Source organism: Hordeum vulgare, chromosome 5H (genome assembly GCF_904849725.1).
Source record: "Hordeum vulgare subsp. vulgare chromosome 5H, MorexV3_pseudomolecules_assembly, whole genome shotgun sequence".
In the NCBI taxonomy this organism is placed as follows: Eukaryota; Viridiplantae; Streptophyta; class Magnoliopsida; order Poales; family Poaceae; genus Hordeum; species Hordeum vulgare.
The window spans coordinates 391,834,257-391,860,070 of NC_058522.1; the positions used below are offsets into that span (position 1 = coordinate 391,834,257).

Below are 25,814 nucleotides of genomic sequence, written 5' to 3' on the forward strand. Positions count from 1 at the left end.
GATGAATGGAGAACTCAGTCATATGAGAACGCCAAGTTGTTCAAAGAAAAAGTTAAGAGGTGGCATGATAAGAGGATACAAAAGCGTGAGTTCAATGTAGGTGATTATGTCTTGCTATATAATTCTCGTTTAAGATTTTTTGCAGGCAAGCTTCTCCCTAAATGGGAAGGTCCCTATATTGTTGAGGAAGTATATCGTTCCAGTGCTATCAAGATCAACAACACGGAAGGTAATTGTCCGAGAGCTGTAAATGGGCAGAGAATCAAGCACTATATCTCACGTACTCCCATAAATGTTGAAAGCAATATCATCAATGCCATAACTCCGGAAGAATACCTAAGGGATATTTATCAGCCTGTTTCAGACTTCGAAAACGAAGAGGTATGTGATTTGGTAAGAAAACAGACTCCAAAACTTTTCCAGTAGGAATTTTTCTCCGTTTTGGAATATTTGAAAAAATAGAAAAATTGGAAGTAGTCCGGAAAGCACGCGAGGAGGCGACAAGCCTGCCAGGTGCGGGTCCACCCCCTGGTCGCGCCTAGGGGGCATGTGGCCACCTCGTGTGCCTCCCGGACTCCGTTTTTGTGCGGAGTACTCCTTCTGGCCTGGAAAAAATCAATATATATTCTCCCGTAAGGTCTTACCCCTGTATCACGCAGATTTCCTCTGTTTTCGTTTCGAGCCTGTTTTCTGCCGCAGATTTAGGTCAAGATGGCTTCTCAGGATTCAGAGGGGAGAGCTATGTCACTGATTACCTCGCTAACCCCAAAGTCTATGGGGACTTGGATCCTTATGGCTGGACCACTGATGAGGAAGAAGATTATGATCCCAAGGGGAAGGAACAAACAAGTTCTGATGAAGAGGAGGCTCCTCTACCTCAACATGGACACACGCATGTGGAGTTCAAGAAGTCGAGCCTCCCTGACTCAAGGAAGAAGCCTAAGACTTTGTTTATCCCTTCTCGTTTCTTGCAGGAGAGTAAGAAGGAATTATGCCAAAGGGTGTTGAAGCTTGAAGAGGAAAATGATGATGTGAGGAAGCAGAATTTTATGCTCAGGTGGAAATTAAGCAAGCTCAAGACCTCTGCAACAACTCCACCACCATCACCTCCAAAGGAAGACAACTAAGCATGGGTATGGGCAATCCCCTTGGCTTTTTCCAAGCTTGGGGGAGTTGCCCCGGTATCGTATCACCATCACATCTTTTTCCTTTACCTTTGTTTTAGTTTGTTCCTTTTCAGTTTTCTTTTTCTCTAGTAATTTAAAAGTCTTAGTGTTCTAGTCTTGAGTTTTGCTTTGTGTCACCCCCGATGTATTCGAGCTCGTGAGCCATATAATAAAGAGTGTCTTAGTTGAGGGCTTTGCCTCTTGCCATGATCAAAAGAGTGAGAAAAGAACAAAAGCATGAAAGATCATGTAATGATCTTATGGGAAGTGATGGCTTCACATATAAAAATAATGTTGATTGGAACTTGTTGAGGGTAGACAAACGTAGACCTTGGTCATTGTTGCAACTAATAGGAAGTGATAAGGAAGGAGAGGTTCATATATAAATATATCATCTTTGACACCATTTATGATTGTGAATACTCACTAAACTATTGCATGCCTAGGAGTAGATGTTGGACAAGGAAGACAACATAATGAATTGTGTTTGCTTGGTTCCGAACAATGTTATATGATTAGAGATCCCTTAGCATGTGACGATTGCTTCCACCTCATATTAGCCAAAACTCCCGCACTAAGTAGAGATACTACTTGTGCATCCACAAACCTTCAACCCAGTTTTTCCATGAGAGTCCACCATACCTACCTATGGATTGAATAAGATCCCTCAAGTAAGTTTTCATCGGTGCAAGCAATAAAAATTGCTCCCTAATATGTATGATCTATTAGTGTGTGGAAAATAAGTTTTGTACGAACCTGTGATGAGGAAGACATAAAAGCGACAGACTGCATAATAAAGTTCTTTATCACAGGAGGCAATATAAAGTGGCGTTCCTCCGCACTAAGAGGACACACATCCAAACCTCAAAAGCGCATGACAACCTCTGCTTCCCTCTGCGAAGGGCCTATCTTGTACCTTTACTTTTTGCCCTTGAAAGAGTCATGGTGATCTTCACCAATTCCTTGTTTCGCCTTTATCTTGGATAACGTCATATGCTAGGGAAAGATCTATATTCATATGTCAACTTGGAGGTAAGTATTCATGAATTATTATTGTTGACATTACCCTTGAGGTAAGCAGTTGGGTGGCAAAATTATAAGCCCCTATCTTTCTCTGTGTTCAGCTGAAACTTTGATCTCATGAGTACCACATGAGTTGTACCAATTGTAGAGAATGAAAAGATGATTGAGTATGTGGATTTGCTTTACAAGCTCTCATTTCACTCTTTCTGATGTTGTGATAAATTGCAATTGCTTCAATGACTAAAGGCTATCGGTTGTTACTTCTCGGTAAGGTTCTTGATCCATACGTTACTTTGTGAAGGAATTGTCACTTTAGCATGAGAGATTATATGTTGGAATTGCTGTTCTGATCATGATCATGATGCATGCATGTTCGTATCCTGTTTTGTCAACACCTCTCTCCCTAAACATGTGGACATATTTACTGAGCTCGGCTTTCGCTTGAGGACAAGCGAGGTCTAAGCTTGGGGGAGTTGATACGTCCATTTTGCATCATGCTTTCATGTTGATATTTATCGCTTCTTGGGCTGTAATTTCACTTCACGATACAATTCTTATGCATTTTCTCTCTTATTTTGCAAGGTTTACATGAAGAGGGAGAATGCCGGGAGCTGGAATTCTGGCCTGAAATTGGAGCAAGTTTGAGATACCTATTTTGCGCTACTCCAAACGCCGTAAAAATCAACGAGGATTTTTTTCGGGAATTATAAAAAATATTGGGCCGAAGAAGCGCTAGAGGGGTGATACGTCTCCGTCGTATCTACTTTTCCGAACTCTTTTGCCTTGTTTTGGACTCTAATTTGCATGATTTGAATGGAACTAACCCGGACTGACGCTGTTTTCAGCAGAATTGCCATGGTGTTGTTTTTGTGCAGAAATAAAAGTTCTCGGAATGTCCTAAAAATTTACGGAGAATATTTCTGGAATAAATGAAAAATACCTGCGCAAAGATCCACCAGAGGAGGTGTGCCAGTGGGCCACAAGCCCACAGGCCGCGGCCACCCCCCTGGCTGCGCCGTGAGGGCTTGTGGGGCCCTCGTGGCACCACCACCCCCAAACTCAGCTCTATATCTTCCGTCTCGCCCAGAAAAAAATCAGAGAGAAGGATTCATCGCATTTCACGATACGAGGCGCCGCCACCTCCTGTTCTTCATCTGGCGGGCAGATCTGGAGTCCGTTTTGGGCTCGAGAGAGGGGAAATCGTCGCCATCGTCATCATCAACCTTCCTCCATTGACAATTCCATGATGCTCTTCATCGTTCGTGAGTAATCTCATTGTAGGCTTGCTGGACGGTGATGAGTTTGATGAGATCTATCATGTAATCGAGTTAGTTTTGACGGGGATTGATCCCTAGTATCCACTATGTTCTGAGATTGATGTTGCTACTGCTTTGCCATGCTTAATGCTTGTCACTAGGGCCCGAGTGCCATGATTTCATATCTGAACCTATTATGGTGTCCCAATATATATGTGTTTTAGATCCTATCTTGCAAGTTGTAGTCACCTACTATGTGTTATGACCCGACAACCCCGGAGTGACAATAGCCGGAACCACTCCCGGAGATGACCATAGTATGAGGAGTTCATGTATTCACCAAGTGTTAATGCGTTGGTCCGGTTCTTTATTAAAAGGAGAACCTTAATATCCCGTAGTTTCCACTAGGTCCCCGCTGCCACGGGAGGGATGGACAATAGATGTCATGCAAGTTCTTTTCCCTAAGCACGTATGACTACATATGGAATACATGCCTACATTAGATTGACGAACGGGAGCTAGTTACATATCTCTCTGTGTTATAGCTGTTACATGATGAATCACATCCGTCATACTCATCCATCACCGATCCACTGCCTACGAATATTTTACTACTGGTCCTTGCTACGTTACTTTGTCCAGGCTTATCCCTTGCTACAAAAGGGATTGGGCCACTTTGCTTCTACTGTTGCTACTGCTGTTCCTTGCTACTTCACTGTTATTTGTTGCAAGATCCATTTTCGACACCGTTGTCGGGGAAGAATAGTTCTACGCCCACGTGCAACTTACTGGCGCCATTGATACAACAGTCAGGAATAGTCTGCCTTCAACAGATCTGTTTCTGACACCGTTGCTATCATACTACTTTGCTACTGATACTTTGCTTGCAGACACTAATCTTTCAGGTGTGGTTGAATCTGACAAACTCAGCTGCTAATACTTAAGAATATTCTTTCGCTTCCCCTTTTGGCGAATCAAAAAATTTGGGTTGAATACTCTACCCTCAAAAATTGTTGTGATCCCCTACACTTGTGGGTTATCAAGGGGCGCCAGTAGGTGGCCACAAGCCTGCTAGGCGCGGCCACCCCCCTGGCCGTGCCTAGGGGGCTTGTGGGCACCCAGCTGGCCCTCTGGCCCCCCCCCTCTTCTGCTATATGAAGGGTTTCGTTCGGGAAAAAAATCAGGAGGAGGCTTTTTCGAGGATTCGCCGCCGCCACGAGGCGGAATTTGAGCAGAACCAATCTAGAGCTCCGGCAGGACGATCCTGCCGGGGAATCTTCCCTCCCACAGAGGGAAATCGTCGCCATCGTCATCGCCAACACTCCTCTCATCGGAGGGGACTCATCTTCATCAGCACCATCTCATCTCGAAACCCTAGTTCATCACTTGTAACCAATCTCCGTCTCGCGACTCCGATTGGTACTTGTAAGGTTGCTAGTAGTGTTAATTACTCCTTGTAGTTGACGCTAGTTGGATTACTTGGTGGAAGAGTTTATGTTCAGATCCTTGATGCTACTCATGACCTCTCTGGTCATGAATATGATTATGCTTTGTGAGTAGTTACTTTTGTTCCTGAGGACATGGGATAAGTCATACTAATAGTAGTCATTTGAATTTGGTATTTGTTCGATATTTTGATGTGTTGTATGTTGTTTTTCCTCTAGTGGTGTTATGTGAACGTTAACTACATAACACTTCACCATTATTTGGGCGTAGAGGAAGGCATTGGGAAGTAGTAAGTAGATGATGGGTTGCTAGAGTGATAGAAGCTTAAACCCTAGTTTATGCGTTGCTTCGTAAGGGGCTGATTTGGATGCACTAGTTTAATGCTATGGTTAGACTTTGTCTTAATTATTCTTTCGTAGTTGCGGATGCTTGCGAGAGGGGTTAATCATAAGTGGGATGCTTATCCAAGTAAGGGCAGTACCCAAGCGCCGGTCCACCCACATATCAAACTATCAAAGTAACGAACGCGAATCAGATGAACATGATGAAACTAGCATGACAGAAATTCCCGTGTGTCCTCGGGAGCGTTTTCCTCCTATAAGACTTTGTCCAGGCTTGTCCCTTGCTACAAAAGGGATTGGGCCACTTTGCTGCACCGTTGCTACTTTTGTTACTTGTTGCTTGCTACGAATCATCTCACCACACAATCACTTGTTACCGATAATTTCAGTGCTTGCAGATATTTCCTTGCTGAAAACCACTTGCCAGATCCTTCTGCTCCTCGTTGGGTTCGACACTCTTACTTATCGAAAGGACTACGATTGATCCCCTATACTTGTGGGTCATCAACATCGACTACATAACACTTCTGCTTTTTAAGGACCTAGGGGAATGCATCGTGTATAAAGAATGCTTATGGTGGGTTGCCGGAGTGACAGAATCCTGAACCCCAGTTTGCATACTTTTGCATGAGGGGGTATTGGATCCTAAAGCTTATTGCTATGGTTAGGCTTTGCCTTAATTTATCTCTTGTATTTGTGGATGCTTGCAAGAGGGATTAATCATAAGAATGTATTTGTCTTAGCCAAGACGGTGCACTAGTTAAGATCCACCCACGTAACACTTATCAATACAAAACATAGTACTAGACAAAGTATGGTGAAAGCACTTGACTATCTCTCCCGTGTGTCCTCAGGAACGCCTTAGTCTTTATAAGTTTAGTCCCTCGGCTTATCCTTTGTGTTTACAAGGATTGGGCCACTTGCTGCACCTCGGCACCATTTACTTTACTTGCATTTATTTCCTTGTTCCATATACTAGAAAACCATAAAAAGTTACCTTTCAGTACTTGTAGTTATTCCTTGCTCAAGATCACTTGTCAATACCTTATGCTCCTCGTTGGGTTCGACACTCTTACTTATCGAAAAGGCTATGACAGATCCCCTACACTTGTGGGTCATCAGTGACATCACCTTCAAAGGTCACGGGTGTTAGAGCATATTTCTCTAGATGTGGTTTTGGTAATTGATGACAATCCCTATGGACTAGTGGTTGCCTTAAGTTATATTTGATGGATTTGTCCATAGGCACTTCTTGAAGTCCATATGTTGATTTCAAGGATTTTATATGATGACCAACGTGGTATTCAAGATATTATCCAAAGAATGGTCATAAAGACACAAGGTTGATCAAGACTAAGTCAAAGAGTAAATCAAGATGATCAACACACAAAGCATACAAGATGTACCAAGAGGGATCAAGTGATCCCATGGTATTGTAAGCATTATCCATTACACTTTTGTGTACTAACCCATGGTCTTTGTGAGAGTTCTATGTGAGGTTAGGTGTGTTTCCATGGGCTTGCATCAAGAGGAAGATCTCATAGAACCCATGGAGGATGACGTCAAGTGGTGATGGTCATCAAGGCTGCGGTGTGCAAGTTCAAGTGGAGCATCACGAAGATATCGTGGTTGAAGCTTGCCGTCCATTGTGGTGGCAATGGACTTGTGAAGATGTGTTGAAGAGTGGCTCACCCATAGTGAGTATCGGGGAGAAATCAACTACTCTTCATCAACACAACGCAATCAATAAAGGTGGTCCATCTTGAGGAAGTCAAGATCGTCATAATCTAGCTCAAGTGGACTATGTGCAAGGTATAGGTTTTTCCTTGATATGTTTTTTATTTTAGGATAGATTGTCATACTTTCAGGGGGATCTCAAGTGAGTAGCTTGATCGTATCGTTTGTTGAGAGATCAAATCATTTGCATCCTTGCATCATATTTCTTGGTTCTTGTTAGGTAGTTCTCTTTCTGAGTTTTAGAGCTTATGGTCATCTTTATGACAAGCTCGAGTTCATAAAAAACACAGTTCATGTGCATCTTCTATGATGGTTCCAATGTTGTATTTTCCGTCGGTTCTTCATTCATAGAGGTCTCACGTCTCTATATCATTGTCGCTATTGGATAGCTCTTGTCGATCTGAATCCAACAACCTTGAGTTTGCTCAGTTCAGAGCTCGTATGCGAAAGATATGGCACTCCAAGTGGTAGTATCGCTCCCTGGAGTGGTACTACCTCTTATCATTGGTAGTACCGCCTGGGCTAGCGATAGTACCGCTCCAGGGCAGTAGTGGCCCAGCTTGTACCGTTGGCCAGTACCGCTGCCCATAAGTTCGACACTTTTTTCGGTTGAACTTTGCAGTAGTGCTGGTATTTCTTGGTTCTTGTTTGGTGGTTCTCTTTCTCAGTTTTAGAGCTTATGGTCATCTTTATGACAAGCTCGAGTTCATCAAAAATGGAGTTCATGTGCATCTTCTATGATGGTTTTGATGTTGGATTTTTGTCGGCTCTTCACTCATAGAGGTCTCACATCTCTATATCATTATCGCTATTGGATAGCTCTTGTCGATCTGAATCCAACAACCTTGAGTTTGCTCAATTCAGAGCTCGTATGTGAAAGATATGGCACTCCAAGTGGTAGTATCGCTCCCTGGAGCGGTACTACCTCTTATCATCGGTAGTACCGCCTGGGCTAGCGGTAGTACCGCTCCAGGGCAGTAGTGGCCCAGCTTGTACCGCTGGCCAGTACCGCTGCCCATAAGTTCGACACCTTTTTTGGTTGAACTTTGCAGTAGTGATGGGCGGTAGTACCGCCCGTAGCGTGGTACTATTGCTTGTTACTACCGCTCCTAGAGGTACTATCGTCCCTGCCCCCTCTCAGTTCGGCCTTCCTCTGCCTAAGCGGTAGTACTGCTCCCAAGAGCGGTAGTACCGCTCTGGCTCGGGCTGAGGGGGTAACGGTTGGATTTTCCCCTTCCTATTTAAGGGGGTCTTCTTCCCCAATGGTTATCTATCCGTTGAGCTCGTGTTCTTCCCCCATTGTTGACCTTCTTTGAGCTTGCTAACTCTGAATCCCTCCAATGGTTATTGCTAGTTCTTTAGGGAAAAGAGAGAGGAGATCTAGATCCATATTTCCACCAATCACTTTCTCCTCTATGTGAGGGGTGTTGGGGAACGTCGCATGGGAAACAAAAAATTTCCTACGCGCACGAAGACCTATCATGGTGATGTCCATCTACGAGAGGGGATGAGTGATCTACGTACCCTCGTAGACCGTACAGCAGAAGCGTTAGTGAACGCGGTTGATGTAGTGGAACGTCCTCACGTCCCTCGATCCGCCCCGCGAACAATCCCTCGATCAGTCCCACGATCTAGTACCGAACGGACGGCACCTCCGCGTTCAGCACACGTACAGCTCGATGATGATCTCGGCCTTCTTGATCCAGCAAGAGAGACGGAGAGGTAGAAGAGTTCTCCGGCAGCGTGACGGCGCTCCGGAGGTTGGTGATGATCTTGTCTCAGCAGGGCTCCGCCCGAGCTCCGCAGAAACGCGATCTAGAGGAAAAACCGTGGAGGTATGTGGTCGGGCTGCCGTGAGAAAGTCGTGTAAAATCAGCCCTAAAACATCCGTATATATAGGTGGGAGGGAGGGGGCCTTGCCTTGGGGCTCAAGGAGCCCCAAGGGGGTCGGCCGAGCCAAGGGGGGAAGGACTCCCCCCCCCAAACCGAGTTGGACTTGGTTTGGTGGGAGTCCTTCCTTCCCTTCCCACCTCCTTCCTTTTTTTTTTCTTCTTTCCTCTTTGATTTTTCTTCTCTTGGCGCATAGGCCCTCTTGGGCTGTCCCACCAGCCCACTAAGGGCTGGTGCGCCACCCCTAAGGTCCATGGGCCTCCCCGGGGTGGGTTACCCCCCCCCCCCCCGGTGAACTCCCGGAACCCATTCGTCATTCCCGGTACATTCCCGGTAACTCCGAAAACCTTCCGGTAATCAAATGAGGTCATCCTATATATCAATCTTCATTTTCAGACCATTCCGGAAACCCTCGTGACGTCCGTGATCTCATCCGGGACTCCGAACAACATTCGGTAACCAACCATATAACTCAAATACGTATAAAACAACGCCGAACCTTAAGTGTGCAGACCCTGCGGGTTCGAGAACTATGTAGACATGACCCGAGAGACTCCTCGGTCAATATCCAACAGCGGGACCTGGATGCCCATATTGGATCCTACATATTCTACGAAGATCTTATCGTTTGAGCCTCAGTGCCAAGGATTCATATAATCCCGTATGTCATTCCCTTTGTCCTTCGGTATGTTACTTGCCCGAGATTCCATCGTCGGTATCCGCATACCTATTTCAATCTCGTTTACCGGCAAGTCTCTTTACTCGTTCCGTAATACAAGATCCCGCAACTTACACTAAGTCACTTTGCTTGCAAGGCTTGTGTGTGATGTTGTATTACCGAGTGGGCCCCGAGATACCTCTCCGCTATACGGAGTGACAAATCCTAGTCTTGATCCATACTAACTCAACTAACACCTTCGGAGATACCTGTAGAGCATCTTTATAGTCACCCAGTTACGTTGCGACGTTTGATACACACAAAGTATTCCTCCGGTGTCAGTGAGTTATATGATCTCATGGTCATAGGAATAAATACTTGACACGCAGAAAACAGTAGCAATAAAATGACACGATCAACATGCTACGTCTATTAGTTTGGGTCTAGTCCATCACGTGATTCTCCTAATGACGTGATCCAGTTATCAAGCAACAACACCTTGTTCATAATCAGAAGACACTGACTATCTTTGATCAACTGGCTAGCCAACTAGAGGCTTGCTAGGGATGGTGTTTTGTCTATGTATCCACACATGTAAATGAGTCTTCATTCAATACAATTATAGCATGGATAATAAACGATTATCTTGATACAGGAATTATAATAATAACTACATTTATCATTGCCTCTAGGGCATAATTCCAACAGTCTCCCACTTGCACTAGAGTCAATAATCTAGCCCTCACATCATCATGTGAATTACATTGTAATAAATCTAACACCCATACAGTTCTGGTGTTGATCATGCTTTGGCCGTGGAAGAGGTTTAGTCAGCGGGTCTGCTACATTCAGATCCGTGTGCACTTTGCATATATTTATGTCCTCTCCCTCGACGTAGTCGCGGATGAGGTTGAAGCGTCGTTTGATGTGTCTGGACTTCTTGTGAAACCGTGGTTCCTTTGCTAGGGCAATGGCACCCGTGTTGTCACAGAACAAGGTTATTGGATTCAATGCGCTTGGCACCACTCCAAGATCCGTCATGAACTGCTTCATCCAGACACCCTCCTTAGCCGCCTCCGAGGCAGCCATGTACTCCGCTTCACATGTAGAATCTGCTACGACGCTTTGCTTGGAACTGCACCAGCTTACCGCACCCCTATTAAGAATAAATACGTATCCGGTTTGCGACTTAGAGTCGTCCGGATCTGTGTCAAAGCTTGCATCGACGTAACCTTTTACGGCGAGCTCTTCGTCACCTCCATACACGAGAAACATCTCCTTAGTCCTTTTCAGGTACTTCAGGATATTCTTGACTGCCGTCCAGTGATCCACTCCTGGATTACTCTGGAACCTACCTGCCATACTTATGGCCAGGCTAACATCCGGTCTAGTGCACAGCATAGCATACATGATAGAACCTATGGCTGAAGCATAGGGGACGGAGCGCATATGCTCTCTATCTTCATCAGTTGCTGGGCACTGAGTCTTACTCAATCTCGTACCTTGTAAAACTGGCAAGAACCCTTTCTTGGACTGTTCCATTTTGAACCTTTTCAAAACTTTATCAAGGTATGTGCTTTGTGAAAGTCCTATCAGGCGTTTTGATCTATCCCTATAGATATTAATGCCTAGAATGTAAGCAGCTTCTCCTAGGTCCTTCATTGAGAAACTTTTATTCAAGTAATCCTTTATGCTCTCCAAAAACTCCACGTTGTTTCCAATCAGCAATATGTCATCCACATATAATATTAGAAACGCCACAGAGCTCCCACTCACTTTCTTGTAAATACAAGATTCTCCAACCACTTGTATAAAACCAAATGCTTTGATCACCTCATCAAAGCGTTTGTTCCAACTCCGAGATGCTTGCACCAGTCCATAAATGGATTGCTGGAGCTTGCACACTTTGTCAGCATTCTTAGGATCGACAAAACCTTCGGGTTGTACCATATACAACTCTTCCTTAAGGAAACCGTTAAGGAACGCCGTTTTGACATCCATCTGCCAGATTTCATAATCGAAAAATGCAGCTATTGCTAACATGATTCTGACGGACTTAAGCATCGCTATGGGTGAAAATGTCTCATCGTAGTCAACTCCTTGAACTTGTGAAAAACCCTTTGCCACAAGTCGAGCTTTATAAACGGTCACATTGCCGTCAGCGTCCGTCTTCCTCTTAAAGATCCATTTGTTCTGAATAGCCTTGCGGCCCTCAGGTAGTACTTCCAAAGTCCACACTTTGTTCTCATACATGGATCCTATCTCGGACCTCAGGGCTTCTAGCCATTTGTTGGAATCTGGGCCCACCATTGCTTCCTCATAATTTGCAGGTTCATTGTTGTCTAACAACATTATTGATAAGACGGGATTTCCGTACCACTCTGGAGCAGCACGTTGTATCGTCGACCTGCGTGGTTCGACACAAACTTGAACTGGAGTTTCATGATCATCATCATTAACTTCCTCCTCAACCGGCGTCGCAATGACAGAGGTTTCCCCTTGCCCTGCGCCACCATCCAGAGGGATGAGAGGTTCGACAACCTCGTCAAGTTCTATCTTCCTCCCACTCAATTCTCTCGAGAGAAACTCCTTCTCGAGAAAACCTCCGTTTTTAGCAACAAACACTTTGCCCTCGGATTTGAGATAGAAGGTGTACCCAACTGTCTCTTTTGGGTAACTTATGAAGACGCACTTTTCCGCTTTGGGTTCCAGCTTTTCAGGCTGAAGCTTTTTGACATAAGCATCACATCCCCAAACTTTAAGAAACGACAACTTTGGTCTTTTGCCATACCACAGTTCGTATGGTGTCGTCTCAACGGATTTTGATGGTGCCCTATTTAAAGTGAATGCAGTTGTTTCTAATGCATAACCCCAAAAAGATAACGGCAAATCGGTAAGAGACATCATAGATCGCACCATCTCTAATAAAGTACGATTACGATGTTCGGACACACCATTACGCTGTGGTGTTCCAGGCGGTGTTAACTGTGAAACAATTCCACATTGTCTTAAGTGAGCACCAAACTCGAAACTCAGATACTCACCCCCACGATCAGACCGTAGGAACTTGATCTTCTTGTTACGATGATTTTCCACTTCACTCTGAAATTGCTTGAACTTTTCAAATGTTTCAGACTTGTGCTTCATCAAGTAGACATAACCATATCTACTCAAATCGTCAATGAAGGTGAGAAAATAACGATATCCGCCGCGTGCCTCCACGCTCATCGGACCACACACATCGGTATGTATGATTTCCAATAAGTCACTTGCACGCTCCATTGTTCCGGAGAACGGAGTTTTAGTCATCTTGCCCATGAGGCATGGTTCGCACGTGTCAAGTGAATCAAAGTCAAGTGACTCCAAAAGTCCATCAGCATGGAGTTTCTTCATGCGCTTTACACCAATATGACCTAAGCGGCAGTGCCACAAAAATATGGCGCTATCATTGTTAACTCTAATTCTTTTGGTCTCAATGTTATGTATATGTGTATCGCTATCAAGATTCAATATGAACAATCCTCTCACATTGGGTGCATGACCATAAAAGATATTACTCATAGAAATAGAACAACCATTATTCTCTGACTTAAAAGAGTAACCGTCTCGCAATAAACAAGATCCAGATATAATGTTCATGCTCAACGCAGGCACTAGATAACGATGATTTAAGTTCATCACTAATCCTGATGGTAACTGAAGTGAAACTGTGCCGACGGCGATTGCATCAACCTTGGAACCATTTCCTACGCGCATCGTCACTTCATCTTTCGCCAGCCTTCGTCTACTCCGTAGTTCCTGTTTCGAATTGCAGATATGAGTAACAGAACCGGTATCGAATACCCAGGCACTACTACGAGAACCGGTTAAGTACACATCAATAACATGTATATCAAATATACCTGATTTTTCTTTGGCCGCCTTCTTATCAGCCAGATACTTGGGGCAGTTGTGCTTCCAGTGACCCATACCCTTGCAATAGAAGCACTCTGTTTCAGGCTTAGGTCCAGCTTTGGGTTTCTTCGTCGGATTAGCAACAGGCTTGCCGCTCTTCTTTGAATTACCCTTCTTGCCTTTGTCGTTTCTCTTGAAACTAGTGGTCTTATTCACCATCAACACTTGATGCTCTTTACAGAGTTCAGACTCTGCGACTTTCAGCATCGCAAACAACTCGCCGGGTGACTTGTTCATCCCTTGCATGTTGTAGTTCAACACAAAGCCTTTATAGCTTGGCGGCAGCCATTGAAGGATTCTTTCAGTGATAGCTTCTTGCGGGAGTTCAATCCCCAGCTCAGCTAGACGGTTTGAGTACCCAGACATTTTGAGCACATGTTCACTGACAGACGAGTTCTCCTCCATCTTGCAAGCATAGAATTTATCGGAGGTCTCATACCTCTCGATCCGGGCGTTCTTCTGAAAGATGAACTTCAACTCCTGGAACATCTCATATGCTCCATGACGCTCAAAGCAACGTTGAAGTCCCGGTTCTAAGCCATACAAGACTGCACATTGAACTATTGAGTAGTCCTCCTTACGTGCTAACCAAACGTTCTTAACATCCTGATCAGCCGTAGCGGGTGGTTCATCTTCTAGCGCAGCATTAAGGACATAATCCTTCTTCCCAGCTTGTAAGATTAGCTTAAGATTACGAGCCCAGTCTACAAAGTTGCTTCCATCATCTTTCAACTTAGCTTTCTCTAGGAACGTATTAAAATTCAGGGTGACTGTCGCGTGAGCCATGATCTACAACACAAACATATTCAAAGTGGACTTAGACTATGTTCAAGATAATTAGAGTTTAACTCAATCAAATTATTTGCTAAACTCCCACTCAAAAAGTACATCTCTCTAGTCATTTGAGTGGTTCATGATCCACTTACACTAGCTCAAGTCCGATCATCACGTGAGTTGAGTATAGTTTCAGTGGTAAGCATCCCTATGCTAATCATATCATCTATATGATTCATGATCGACCTTTCGGTCTCATGTGTTCCGAGGCCATGTCTGCACATGCTAGGCTCGTCAAGCTTAACCCGAGTGTTCCGCGTGCGCAACTGTTTTGCACCCGTTGTATGTGAACGTTGAGTCTATCACACCCGATCATCACGTGGTGTCTCGAAACGACGAACTGTAGCAACGGTGCACAGTCGGGGAGAACACAATTTCGTCTTGAAATTTTAGTGAGAGATCACCTCATAATGCTACCGTCGTTCTAAGCAAAATAAGGTGCATAAAAAGGATTAACATCACATGCAATTCATAAGTGACATGATATGGCCATCATCACATGCTTCTTGATCTCCATCACCAAAGCACCGGCACGATCTTCTTGTCACCGGCGCCACACCATGATCTCCATCAACGTGTTGCCATCGGGTTTGTCGTGCTACTCATGCTATTACTACTAAAGCTACATTCTAGCAAAATAGTAAACGCATCTGCAAGCACAAACGTTAGTATAAAGACAACCCTATGGCTCCTGCCGGTTGCCGTACCATCGACGTGCAAGTCGATATTTTCTATTACAACATGATCATCTCATACATCCAATATATCACATCACATCATTGGCCATATCACATCACAAGCATACCCTGCAAAAACAAGTTAGACGTCCTCTAATTTTTGTTGTTGCATGTTTTACGTGGTGACCATGGGTATCTAGTAGGATCGCATCTTACTTACGCAAACACCACAACGGAGATCTATGAGTTGCTATTTAACCTCATCCAAGGACCTCCTCGGTCAAATCCGATTCAACTAGAGTTGGAGAAACCGACACTTGCCAGTCATCTTTGAGCAACAGGGTTGTTCGTAGCGATGAAACCAGTCTCTCGTAAGCGTACGAGTAATGTCGGTCCAAGCCGCTTCATCCAACAATACCGTGGAATCAAGAAAAGACTAAGGAGGGCAGCAAAACACACATCTCCACCCACAAAATCTTTTGTGATCTACTCGAGAAGACATCTACGCATGAACCTAGCTCATGATGCCACTGTTGGGGAACGTCGCATGGGAAACAAAAATTTTCCTACGCGCACGAAGACCTATCATGGTGATGTCCATCTACGAGAGGGGATGAGTGATCTACGTACCCTCGTAGACCGTACAGTAGAAGCGTTAATGAACGCGGTTGATGTAGTGGAACGTCCTCACGTCCCTCGATCCGCCCCGTGAACAATCCCTCGATCAGTCCCACGATCTAGTACCGAACGGACGGCACCTCCGCGTTCAGCACACGTACAGCTCGACGATGATCTCGGCCTTCTTGATCCAGCAAGAGAGACGGAGAGGTAGAAGAGTTCTCCGGCAGCGTGACAGCGCTCCGGAGGTTGGTGATGATCTTGTCTCAGCAGGGCTCCGCCCGAGCTCCGCAGAAACGCGATCTAGAGGAAAAACCGTGGAGGTATGTGGTCGGGCTGCCGTGAGAAAGTCGTGTAAAATCAGCCCTAAAACCTCCGTATATATAGGTGGGAGGGAGGGGGCCTTGCCTTGGGGCTCAAGGAGCCCCAAGGGGGTCGGCCGAGCCAAGGGGGGAAGGACTCCCCCCCAAACCGAGTTGGACTTGGTTTGGTGGGAGTCCTTCCTTCCCTTCCCACCTCCTTCCTTTTTTTTTCTTCCCTCTTTGATTTTTCTTCTCTTGGCGCATAGGCCCTCTTGGGCTGTCCCACCAGCCCACTAAGGGCTCGTGCGCCACCCCTAAGGTCCATGGGCCTCCCCGGGGTGGGTTGCCCCCCCCCCCCCCCCGGTGAACTCCCGGAACCCATTCGTCATTCCCGGTACATTCCCGGTAACTCCGAAAACCTTTCGGTAATCAAATGAGGTCATCCTATATATCAATCTTCGTTTCCGGACCATTCCGGAAACCCTCGTGACGTCCGTGATCTCATCCGGGACTCCGAACAACATTCGGTAACCAACCATATAACTCAAATACGGATAAAACAACGCCGAACCTTAAGTGTGCACACCCTGCGGGTTCGAGAACTATGTAGACATGACCCGAGAGACTCCTCGGTCAATATCCAACAGTGGGACCTGGATGCCCATATTGGATCCTACATATTCTACGAAGATCTTATCGTTTGAACCTCAGTGCCAAGGATTCATATAATCCCGTATGTCATTCCCTTTGTCCTTCGGTATGTTACTTGCCCGAGATTCGATCGTCGGTATCCGCAAACCTATTTCAAGCTCGTTTACTGGCAAGTCTCTTTACTCGTTCCGTAATACAAGATCCCGCAACTTACACTAAGTCACTTTGCTTGCAAGGCTTGTGTGTGATGTTGTATTACCGAGTGGGCCCCGAGATACCTCTCCGTTATACGGAGTGACAAATCCCAGTATTGATCCATACTAACTCAACTAACACCTTCGGAGATACCTGTAGAGCATCTTTATAGTCACCCAGTTACGTTGCGACGTTTGATACACACAAAGTATTCCTCCGGTGTTAGTGAGTTATATGATCTCATGGTCATAGGAATAAATACTTGACACGCAGAAAACAGTAGCAATAAAATGACACGATCAACATGCTACGTCTATTAGTTTGGGTCTAGTCCATCACGTGATTCTCCTAATGACGTGATCCAGTTATCAAGCAACAATACCTTGTTCATAATCAGAAGACACTGACTATCTTTGATCAACTGGCTAGCCAACTAGAGGCTTGCTAGGGATGGTGTTTTGTCTATGTATCCACACATGTAAATGAGTCTTCATTCAATACAATTATAGCATGGATAATAAACGATTATCTTGATACAGGAATTATAATAATAACTACATTTATCATTGCCTCTAGGGCATAATTCCAACAAGGGGAACCCCTTGGATCTAGATCTTGGAGTTCTTCATGTTCTTCTTTGTTCTTCCTCTCATTTTCTTCCATAGCATTAGTTGTCGTGGAGGCATATAGGAGAGAGGGACTTGGGCACTCTGTGTGCCCTTTGCCATTGCATTTGATGCATAGGTTTGAGTTCTCCACGGTGATACGTTTAAGTGAAGTTTGAGAAGCTTATTACTCTTGGGTGCTTGGTACCCTAATACTTGTTCTTCTTGGGTGCTTTGGCATCCTAGAAGCTTGGTGGTGCCTCGAAGCTCAATCATTGTGGTGTAAAGCTCCGAGCAAGCTTAAGGGTCTCCAATTAGGTTGTGGAGATTGCCCCGAGCATTTGAGGTTACCTCGAAGCCATATTCCATTGTGGTGAAGCTTCATGATATTGTTGGGAGCATCCAATTAAGTTGTGGAGATTGCCCCAACCTTGTTTGTACGGGTTCGGTGACCGCCCTCAAGGGTCATAGTGGAATCACGGCATCTTGCATTGTGCGAAGGCGTGAGGAGATTACAGTGGCCTTAGTGGCATCTTGGGGAGCATTGTGCCTCCACACCGCTCCAAACAGATATTAGCATCCGCAAGGGTGTGAACTTCGGAATACATCATCGTCTTCACGTGCTTCGGTATCTATTACCCGAGTCGTTTACTTATGCACTTTACTTTGTGATAGCCATATTTTTTCTTGTGATATATCTTGTTATCACTTAGTTATCTATCTTGCTTAGCATAAGTTGTTGGTGCACATAGGTGAGCCTAGTTGTTTTAGGAGCTGTGCTTGACAAATTAAACGTTAGTTTTATTCCGCATTTGTTTAAGCCTAAACCGTACTTATTTTAAATCACCTATTCACCCCTCCCCCATCTAGGCGACATCCACGTCCTTTCAACGGGTAAGCGGAAGGAACCTCGAGGGGTTGAAATGGGCCTCGCTAAGGTAGCCAAAGTGGATGATAAAGATGACAACACTTGATACTATGGATTATGCCTAGCTAGGGGCATAAAACAACATCGCTTGTTGGGAGGCAACCCAACATTTATCTTAATTTTTTTCTTCACTTTATGTTTTGGTGTGTTGACATGATTATTGGTACTGTAATGATTGCGTTTTTATGTTTGAGTTAGTATTTGTGCCAAGTAAAGCCTTTGGGATGATTTGGGAAGATAGTAGATTTGATCTTGTGCAAAAAACCGAAACTTTTACCTCGAGTGCATATTTTCTCTGATTTATCGAAATTACTTTTTGATCTAATTTTTTACACAGCATTGGTATACAAATTGCCCGGGTTTTCCTAATGTTTCACAACTTTTGGAGTTACAGAAGTACAGTTTTAGTGTTGATCATTACAGACTGTTCTGTTTTAGATAGATTCTACTTTTGGTTGCATAGTTTACTTATTTTGATTATGTTATGGAGTATATCGAGGGTATAAGTCATGGATAAGTTAAAATACAATACCTAATGCAATAATTAAATATGAATCAATTTACAACAATACCTAAAATTCATGATTTGCCTATTATACTAAGGGATCTCACGAGGTTTGTGTTGAGTTTTGTGTGCTGAAGTTTTCAAGTTTTGGGTGAGACAATGATGTATGAAGGAATAATTTTCTGTTGAGGCAAGACCCTAATCTTGGGGATTCCCAAGACACCCCAAGGTAATATTTAAGAAAGACCCAAGCGTCTGAGCTTGGGGATGCCCTCGAAGGCATCCCCTGTGTCGTCTCCATTCTATTGGTATGTCACTTGGAGCTATATTTATATTCATCACATGATATGAGTTTTACTTGGAGCATCGTGTATTATAGATGCTTTATTTTAGTTTGCCACAATCATTGTTTGCTAGACACACATATTTTAAAGAGACACATGTTCATCATAATTTTTTAGAATACTCTATATGATTCACTTATATCTTTTGAGCTAGGCAGTTGCTCTAGTGCTTCACTTATATCTTTTAGAGCACAACAGTGTTCAGATTTTAGAGAAGTAATTGTACTCTCATGCTTCACTTAAATATTTTTGAGAGTCTAAGATATAATAATGGTAATATGCACGTGTTATAAGACTAATCCAAAAAGGATAGGTATTGAAGGGGGATATAATAAAAACTTCCATGTAGCTCATCATATAAGAGACGTGTGGGTTAGTTATATTGATGTAGTAATATGAAAGGGCATGAATACATGATCATTTGTTAGTAGAAATATCGATATTAAAGCTTTTTATTTCTTACTCATCTAAATATTTATTATTGCATGATAATGATGTGTGAGTGTTCTTATACCTAATTGAAATCCTACCTTGTTCTTCGGGTCAGAGGCGCGCGATGGTTAACTCCTACCAACCTCCTCCCTAGGGCTATGCGGTAGTACTTTGCTTCGAGAGATCTAATAAGGATTTACAATAGGTATATGAGTTATTTATGACTAATGCAAATCCATGGATATACGCACTCTCACCTCTCCATTGTTACTAGCCTCTTCGGTACCGTGCATTGTCCATTCTCACCTAGAGAGTAGGTGCAGCCTTCGCCGGTGCATCCAAACCCTGTGATATGATGCTATCTATCACACATAAGCCACCCTATATACTCCACAAAACAACCACCATGCCTACCTATAATGGCATTTTCATAGTCATTCCGCGATATACTATGATGCGACTTCCACCGTTTCGTCACATGACTTGTGTGTTCATCATCATATTGATTTGCATGATCATGTAGCTGACATAGTATATTCCGCAAAGCCGTCGTTCATCATTACCTGCATGTTACGCTAGATCATTGCACATCCTCATACACTGCCAGAGGCATTCATATGGAGTCATCTTGTACAGTTTTTTTATATCAAGTTGTAGGTAAATAAAAGTATGATCATCATCATTATTAGAGCATTGTTCTAGTGAAGAAATGATGATGGAGATTATGATTCCCCCACAAGTGAGGATGAGACTCTAGACGGAAAAAATAAAAAAAGGAAAAGGAAAAAAGAAAAAAGTATAAAAAGAAAAATAATGAGAGAAAAGAGAGAATGGCCAATGTTACTATCTCACTTCTGCTTAGAGGGAGCACCATGTTCTTCATATGGAGAGACTCCTGAGTTGTTATTTTCATATGCTAGTGGGAATTTTCATTATAGAACTTGGCTTGTATATTCGGATGGAGGACTTCCTTAATGCGTGAGGTCTTCATGAACAAGAAAGTTGGATGCACACCCATTTAGCTTCGTTGAGCTTTCATACACTTATAGCGCTATACTACATCTGTTGCATGGCAATCCCTACTCCTTGCATTGATATCAATTGATGGGCATCTACATAGCCCGTTGGTCTGCCTAGTTGACGCGACACTTTCTTTCCACTTTGACTCCTTTTGACCTCTACTACCATATGCTATATACATGGTTCACGCTCATGTATTGAGTGAAGGTGAAAATTCTTAAGCATGTTAGAAGTATGATCCAATTGCCTGACTTGACACCGAGGTGCTCATAACTTATACTTGTGTGATGAAGACAGAGTCATGCCATGGTAATATAATAATATGAGTAGGGAATAACATTATTTAAGGATCATATATTTTGAATATGAATAATTATGCTTCTTATGTTTATGGATATTATTATGTTGATATCAATTGTTCGTCGCATCTTAAGATCATACGTAAAAGAGATTACATGTTGGGTAGCATGTCGCATAAAAAATTCTATTTTTATCATTTATGTACACGAGGTTGAAGAGAAATTAAGCTTGGGGATACTGATACGTTTCCAATGTATCAATAATTTTTAATTGTTCCATGCTATTATATTATCAATCTATGATACCTTATATGCAACATTATGCTATTTTATATCATTTTTGTGAACTAACCTAACCCAGTGCCTAGTGTGAGTTGTTGTTTTTTGCTTGTTTTTTGGTTTTCGAGGAAATAAATGCCAAACGAAGTCCAAACGGTATGAAACTTTTTGACAATTTTTTATGGATAAAAGAGACCCTGAAAGCTTTGGAAGGAGACCATACGACAGACGAGGAGACGACAAGGCAACAGGTCATGCCCAGTGGGGGTAGGTGTGCCCTGATGCCTTGTGGGCTCCTCAGGGCTCCGCCTGACCTAATTCCACCTTCATAAATTATCTAAAATCAGGAAACCAACAAAGAGCCATCAGAAACATTTTTTCCACCGCCGCAAGTCTCTGTTCCCCGTGATCCCATTTGAAGACCTTTTCCGATGCCCCGTCGGAGGGAGGATCGGTCACGGAGGCCATCTACATCAATCTTGATGCCTCCATGATGATGTGTGAGTAGTCCATCACAGACCTACATGTCCATAGCTACCTAGATGGCTTCTTCTCTCTCTTTGATCTTCAATGTAAAGTTCATCGTGATTCCCGCGGTGATCTATCCGATGTAATCCTCTTTTGCAGTGTATTTATTGGGATTCCATGAATTTTGGGTTTATGATAAGATTATTCATGAATATTAATTAAGTCTTCTATGAATTCTTTTAAGTATAATTATTACATCTTCGTATTTCTCTTCGATCTATCGGTTTGGTTTGACCAACTAGTTTGATTTATCTTTAGTGGGAGTGGTGTGTGGTGATGGGTTCAATCTTGCGGTGCTCAATCCTAGTGACCGAAAGGGACATGACACATATTTTTATTGTTGCCATTAAGGATGAAACGATGGGATTTATTCATATTGCTTGAGTTTTACTTTGTCTACATCATATCATCTTGCTCCAAGCATTACTCAGTTTCATACTTAATACTCTAGATGCATGTTGGACATTGGTCGATGAGTGGAGTAATAGTAGTAGATGCAGGTATGAGTCGGTCTGCTTGTCTACGCACGTGATGCATGTATACATGATCATTGTCGTGAATAACTTGTCATAGTTATGCGTTATTCTGTCAATTGTCAAACAGTAATTTGTTTATCCACCGTATGTTATGTTGAAAAGAAAAGCCTCTAGCGAAAACTATGCCCCCGGGTGTACTTAAACATATTTACTAAAAGTCAATTTATATTGCTAGAATTTATTTACTTTTATATTTATATTATCTATCTATCAGTATTTAATCCTTGCAACTAACGAGTTCAAATGCTTGACAACCCTCTTGCCCAAGTTGGGTGTAAGTGTTTGGTTCCATGTGTGTATGTGTTGCTAAAGAGATTTGGGTGAGTCTTCTATATTGGTTCGATAACCTTGATTCTCACTGAGGGAGATTCTTATCTTTACTGTATTGCATGTTCCTCCTCTCAGAAGAAAAAACCCAACGCAATTTACATGTAGCAGTCACTGCTCATTTACATCGGAGTAAAGCTCCAACATAACGTAACGATAGATGTCCTAGGGCAAACACAAACCTAGACTTATCTTAAACCTATAGTGGCTCTAACTGGCGAGGCCGCAGAAGGCGAGAGGAAGGGGAGCCGAGAGCTTCCATATTTTTTCAAACAAGGCAAAAAGACTTATCATTTTCATTAATTAAGAAGAGAGTGAGTGTTACTTAATATGTGAAAAACCTAACTAAAATCCATACAAACCAATCCAAATAACATGGGCACCACCAGCCCACTAATATGAAGATTACAAAGCTGCATAGAAGAAAGGAACATCGTCAAGGGGTCTCCAACATTATCACCATCGCTGGTTGCCTCATCGAACAAGCGACCTTGACTTTACCATAGAGCACCATCAACGAAGCCGTTCCGCAAACAGCAACACATGGGACGAGGACAGTGCATGCCAACAGACGGTCACGCCGACAGCTCTAACTTTGACGACGAGCTTCGCAAGAAGAGAAATGGTCAGGGGAAAATGAAGATGAAAAAAATGATCAAGTCCAGACCAACCGCACCATATTAGATCCCACTTCTCGGAAATAAATACTACTCCATGCTACAGTCCTACTAGGCTAAGAGAAAACAAAAGGACAAAGGGTACGTGTGTCTTCCATGGAGAAGAAACGGGTGGCCATCATCGGAGCCGGCGTGAGTGGCCTCACCGCCTGCAAGCACGCGCTGGAACACGGCTTCCGGCCTGTCCTGTTCGAGGCCGAAGCGGATGCGATCGGCGGCGTGTGGGCGCACACGCTCGCCTCGACGCGGCTTCAAACACCACGGCCATACTACCAGTTCACGGACTTCCCATGGCCGCCGGGAGTGTCGGATTTGTACCCGGACCATAAGCAGGTCACCGAGTACCTGCGCTCGTACGCGCGCCGCTTCGGCGTGCTAGAGTGCATCCGTTTCGGCAGCCGGGTTGCCGCTCTGGAGTACTCCGGCGCGGTGAACGAGGAGGAGATGATGGCGTGGGATCAGTGGGCTGGCACGGGCGAGGCGTTCAGCAGCGGTCGGGGCGAGTGGCGGCTCACCGTGCAGCGCGGGGACGACGTTGAGGTGAGCAAACACAAAGCTTCGATTGCCGTAAAATCTATGTGAATGTTTGATGTACGTAAGTTTTGATGATTAATTGATGCCATGCTCAAACACAATTAGATCCATGTCGCGGATTTTGTGGTTCTCTGCGTTGGACGGTTCAGTGGCATGCCCAACATTCCCAATTTCCCGCCGGGGAAAGGTGCAGAGGCCTTTGATGGCACCGTGATCCACTCCATGGATTACTCCAACATGGACGATGCAAAGGCCACCCAACTCATCAAAGGCAAGCTCGTCACCGTCATCGGTTACCAAAAGTCTGCTCTCGACATTGCCACAGAGTGCGCAAATGTAAACGGTAATGCCATGTCCAGCTTCTATCTTCGCTTGTAGTAATTGGAACAACACGAATATATTTTTAGGTTCAACAAAAACTTGTACGTACGTTCGAGCAGGCCCGAAGTATCCATGCACAATGATATGTCGTACGAAGCGATGGATCATCCCTGGCTACAACGCATGGGGTGTCCCCATTGGTTTCTTCTACCTCAATCGCTTTTCTCAACTCCTGATTCACAAGCCAGGGGAGGGGTTGTTGCTTGGCCTTCTGGCCACGTTATTATCACCCTTGGTAATGGCTATAACAGTATAACTAATTGATCCAGCGAGACCATGATATATAATTAATCCCATCTTCTTAACTGTATGTAATGTTTCAGAGATGGTTGTTCTCCAAGTTTGTTGAGAGCTACTATAGATGGGCTGTACCCATGAAGAAGCACGGAATGGTACCAGACCACAGCTTCTTCGATGCAATGAGCTCATGCCTGGTTGCGTCACTACCCGATAAGTTCTACAGTAATGTCGATCAAGGAAGCATCGTTCTCAAGAAAGCAAAGCAAGTTAACTTCTGCAGACAAGGCCTGGTCGTACAAGGCGAATCGTCGCCAGTAATAAAGAGCGACGTGGTGATATTTGCCACCGGGTACAGAGGTGACGAAAAGCTGAGGGAGATGTTCGCATCGCACATGTTCAGAGACATTGTGGCAGGCTCGCCGTCTAGAATCGTTCCACATTTCAGGTCAAATACAAAGAAAAATCACAAACTTTTTGTACTCCTCCGTAACTAAATACAAGACGTTTTTGCAGTTAATTTGAACTACAAAAAACGTTTTATTATTTAGTTACAGAGGTAGTACATGCATGCATGCATGCAAATCTCTAGCTAAATCAATGGGAGTGGGTTACAACTAATCTGGCTATATATTTTGATGAACACATGCAGGCAGTGTGTCCATCCGAGGATCCCCCAACTGGCTATCATCGGCTACTGCGAGAATGTGTCAAACCTGCACGCGTTCGAGCTGCAGTCCAAGTGGCTGGCACACTTCCTTCGTGGGACCTTCCGTTTGCCCAGCATAAGATGCATGGAGGAGAACGTAGACGAGTGGGATAAGTACATGAAACGGTACGCTTCAGACCACTTCCGTCGGTCATGTGTTGCACCAGTCCACATCATGTGCAACGATCAGTTGTGTCAAGACATGGGGATTGATCACAAGAGGAAAAATGGATTCCTGGCAGATTGGGTGCTTCCATATGGACCAGCAGATTACGGTGGCATCTAACCGGCGGAGTTAACTGAAATACTTCCATTATCTCCGTTTCAGCCTTGTCTGTTTGCTGCTTCGCCTATGTTTGTATCTGTCCATCCATTGATCCATACATCTAGCGAGATGCCGAGATGTATTACAACCTCTACCCCATGCCCGGTTAATATAAGACGTTTTTGCAATTCAATTCAAACTGCAAAAAAAAACTATATGATGTATTACTACCTCTGTCCCATTAATGTAAGATGTTTTGCAATTCAAATCAAACCGCAAAAGAGTTTTATATTAAGTATCTTCGAGAAAACCCCCATACTAATAAGTACGACAAATAAAAGTAGTAAATCTTCTCATCCATTTTGTCCAACCTTTAATGGCTCGAACATACTACTTTTGCTTTGATGGACAAATATTTTCGTCCTATTTTGTTATATCTGGAGTCTAAATACCACGTGAC

The 25,814-nt window shown here is 43.9% G+C and overlaps 1 protein-coding gene across 1 annotated transcript; it reads left to right on the top strand.

Annotated features, from left to right (window-relative positions):
- The first annotated feature begins 23,309 nt into the window (after positions 1-23,309).
- Positions 23,310-25,557, top strand: LOC123398607 (probable flavin-containing monooxygenase 1). The gene is made up of 5 exons (XM_045093061.1): positions 23,310-23,768; positions 23,868-24,105; positions 24,203-24,378; positions 24,467-24,828; positions 25,033-25,557. The coding sequence occupies exons 1-5, from the start codon at positions 23,325-23,327 to the stop codon at positions 25,373-25,375; spliced, it is 1,563 nt and encodes a 520-aa protein (XP_044948996.1). The 5' UTR covers positions 23,310-23,324; the 3' UTR covers positions 25,376-25,557.
- Positions 25,558-25,814: the final 257 nt, after the last annotated feature.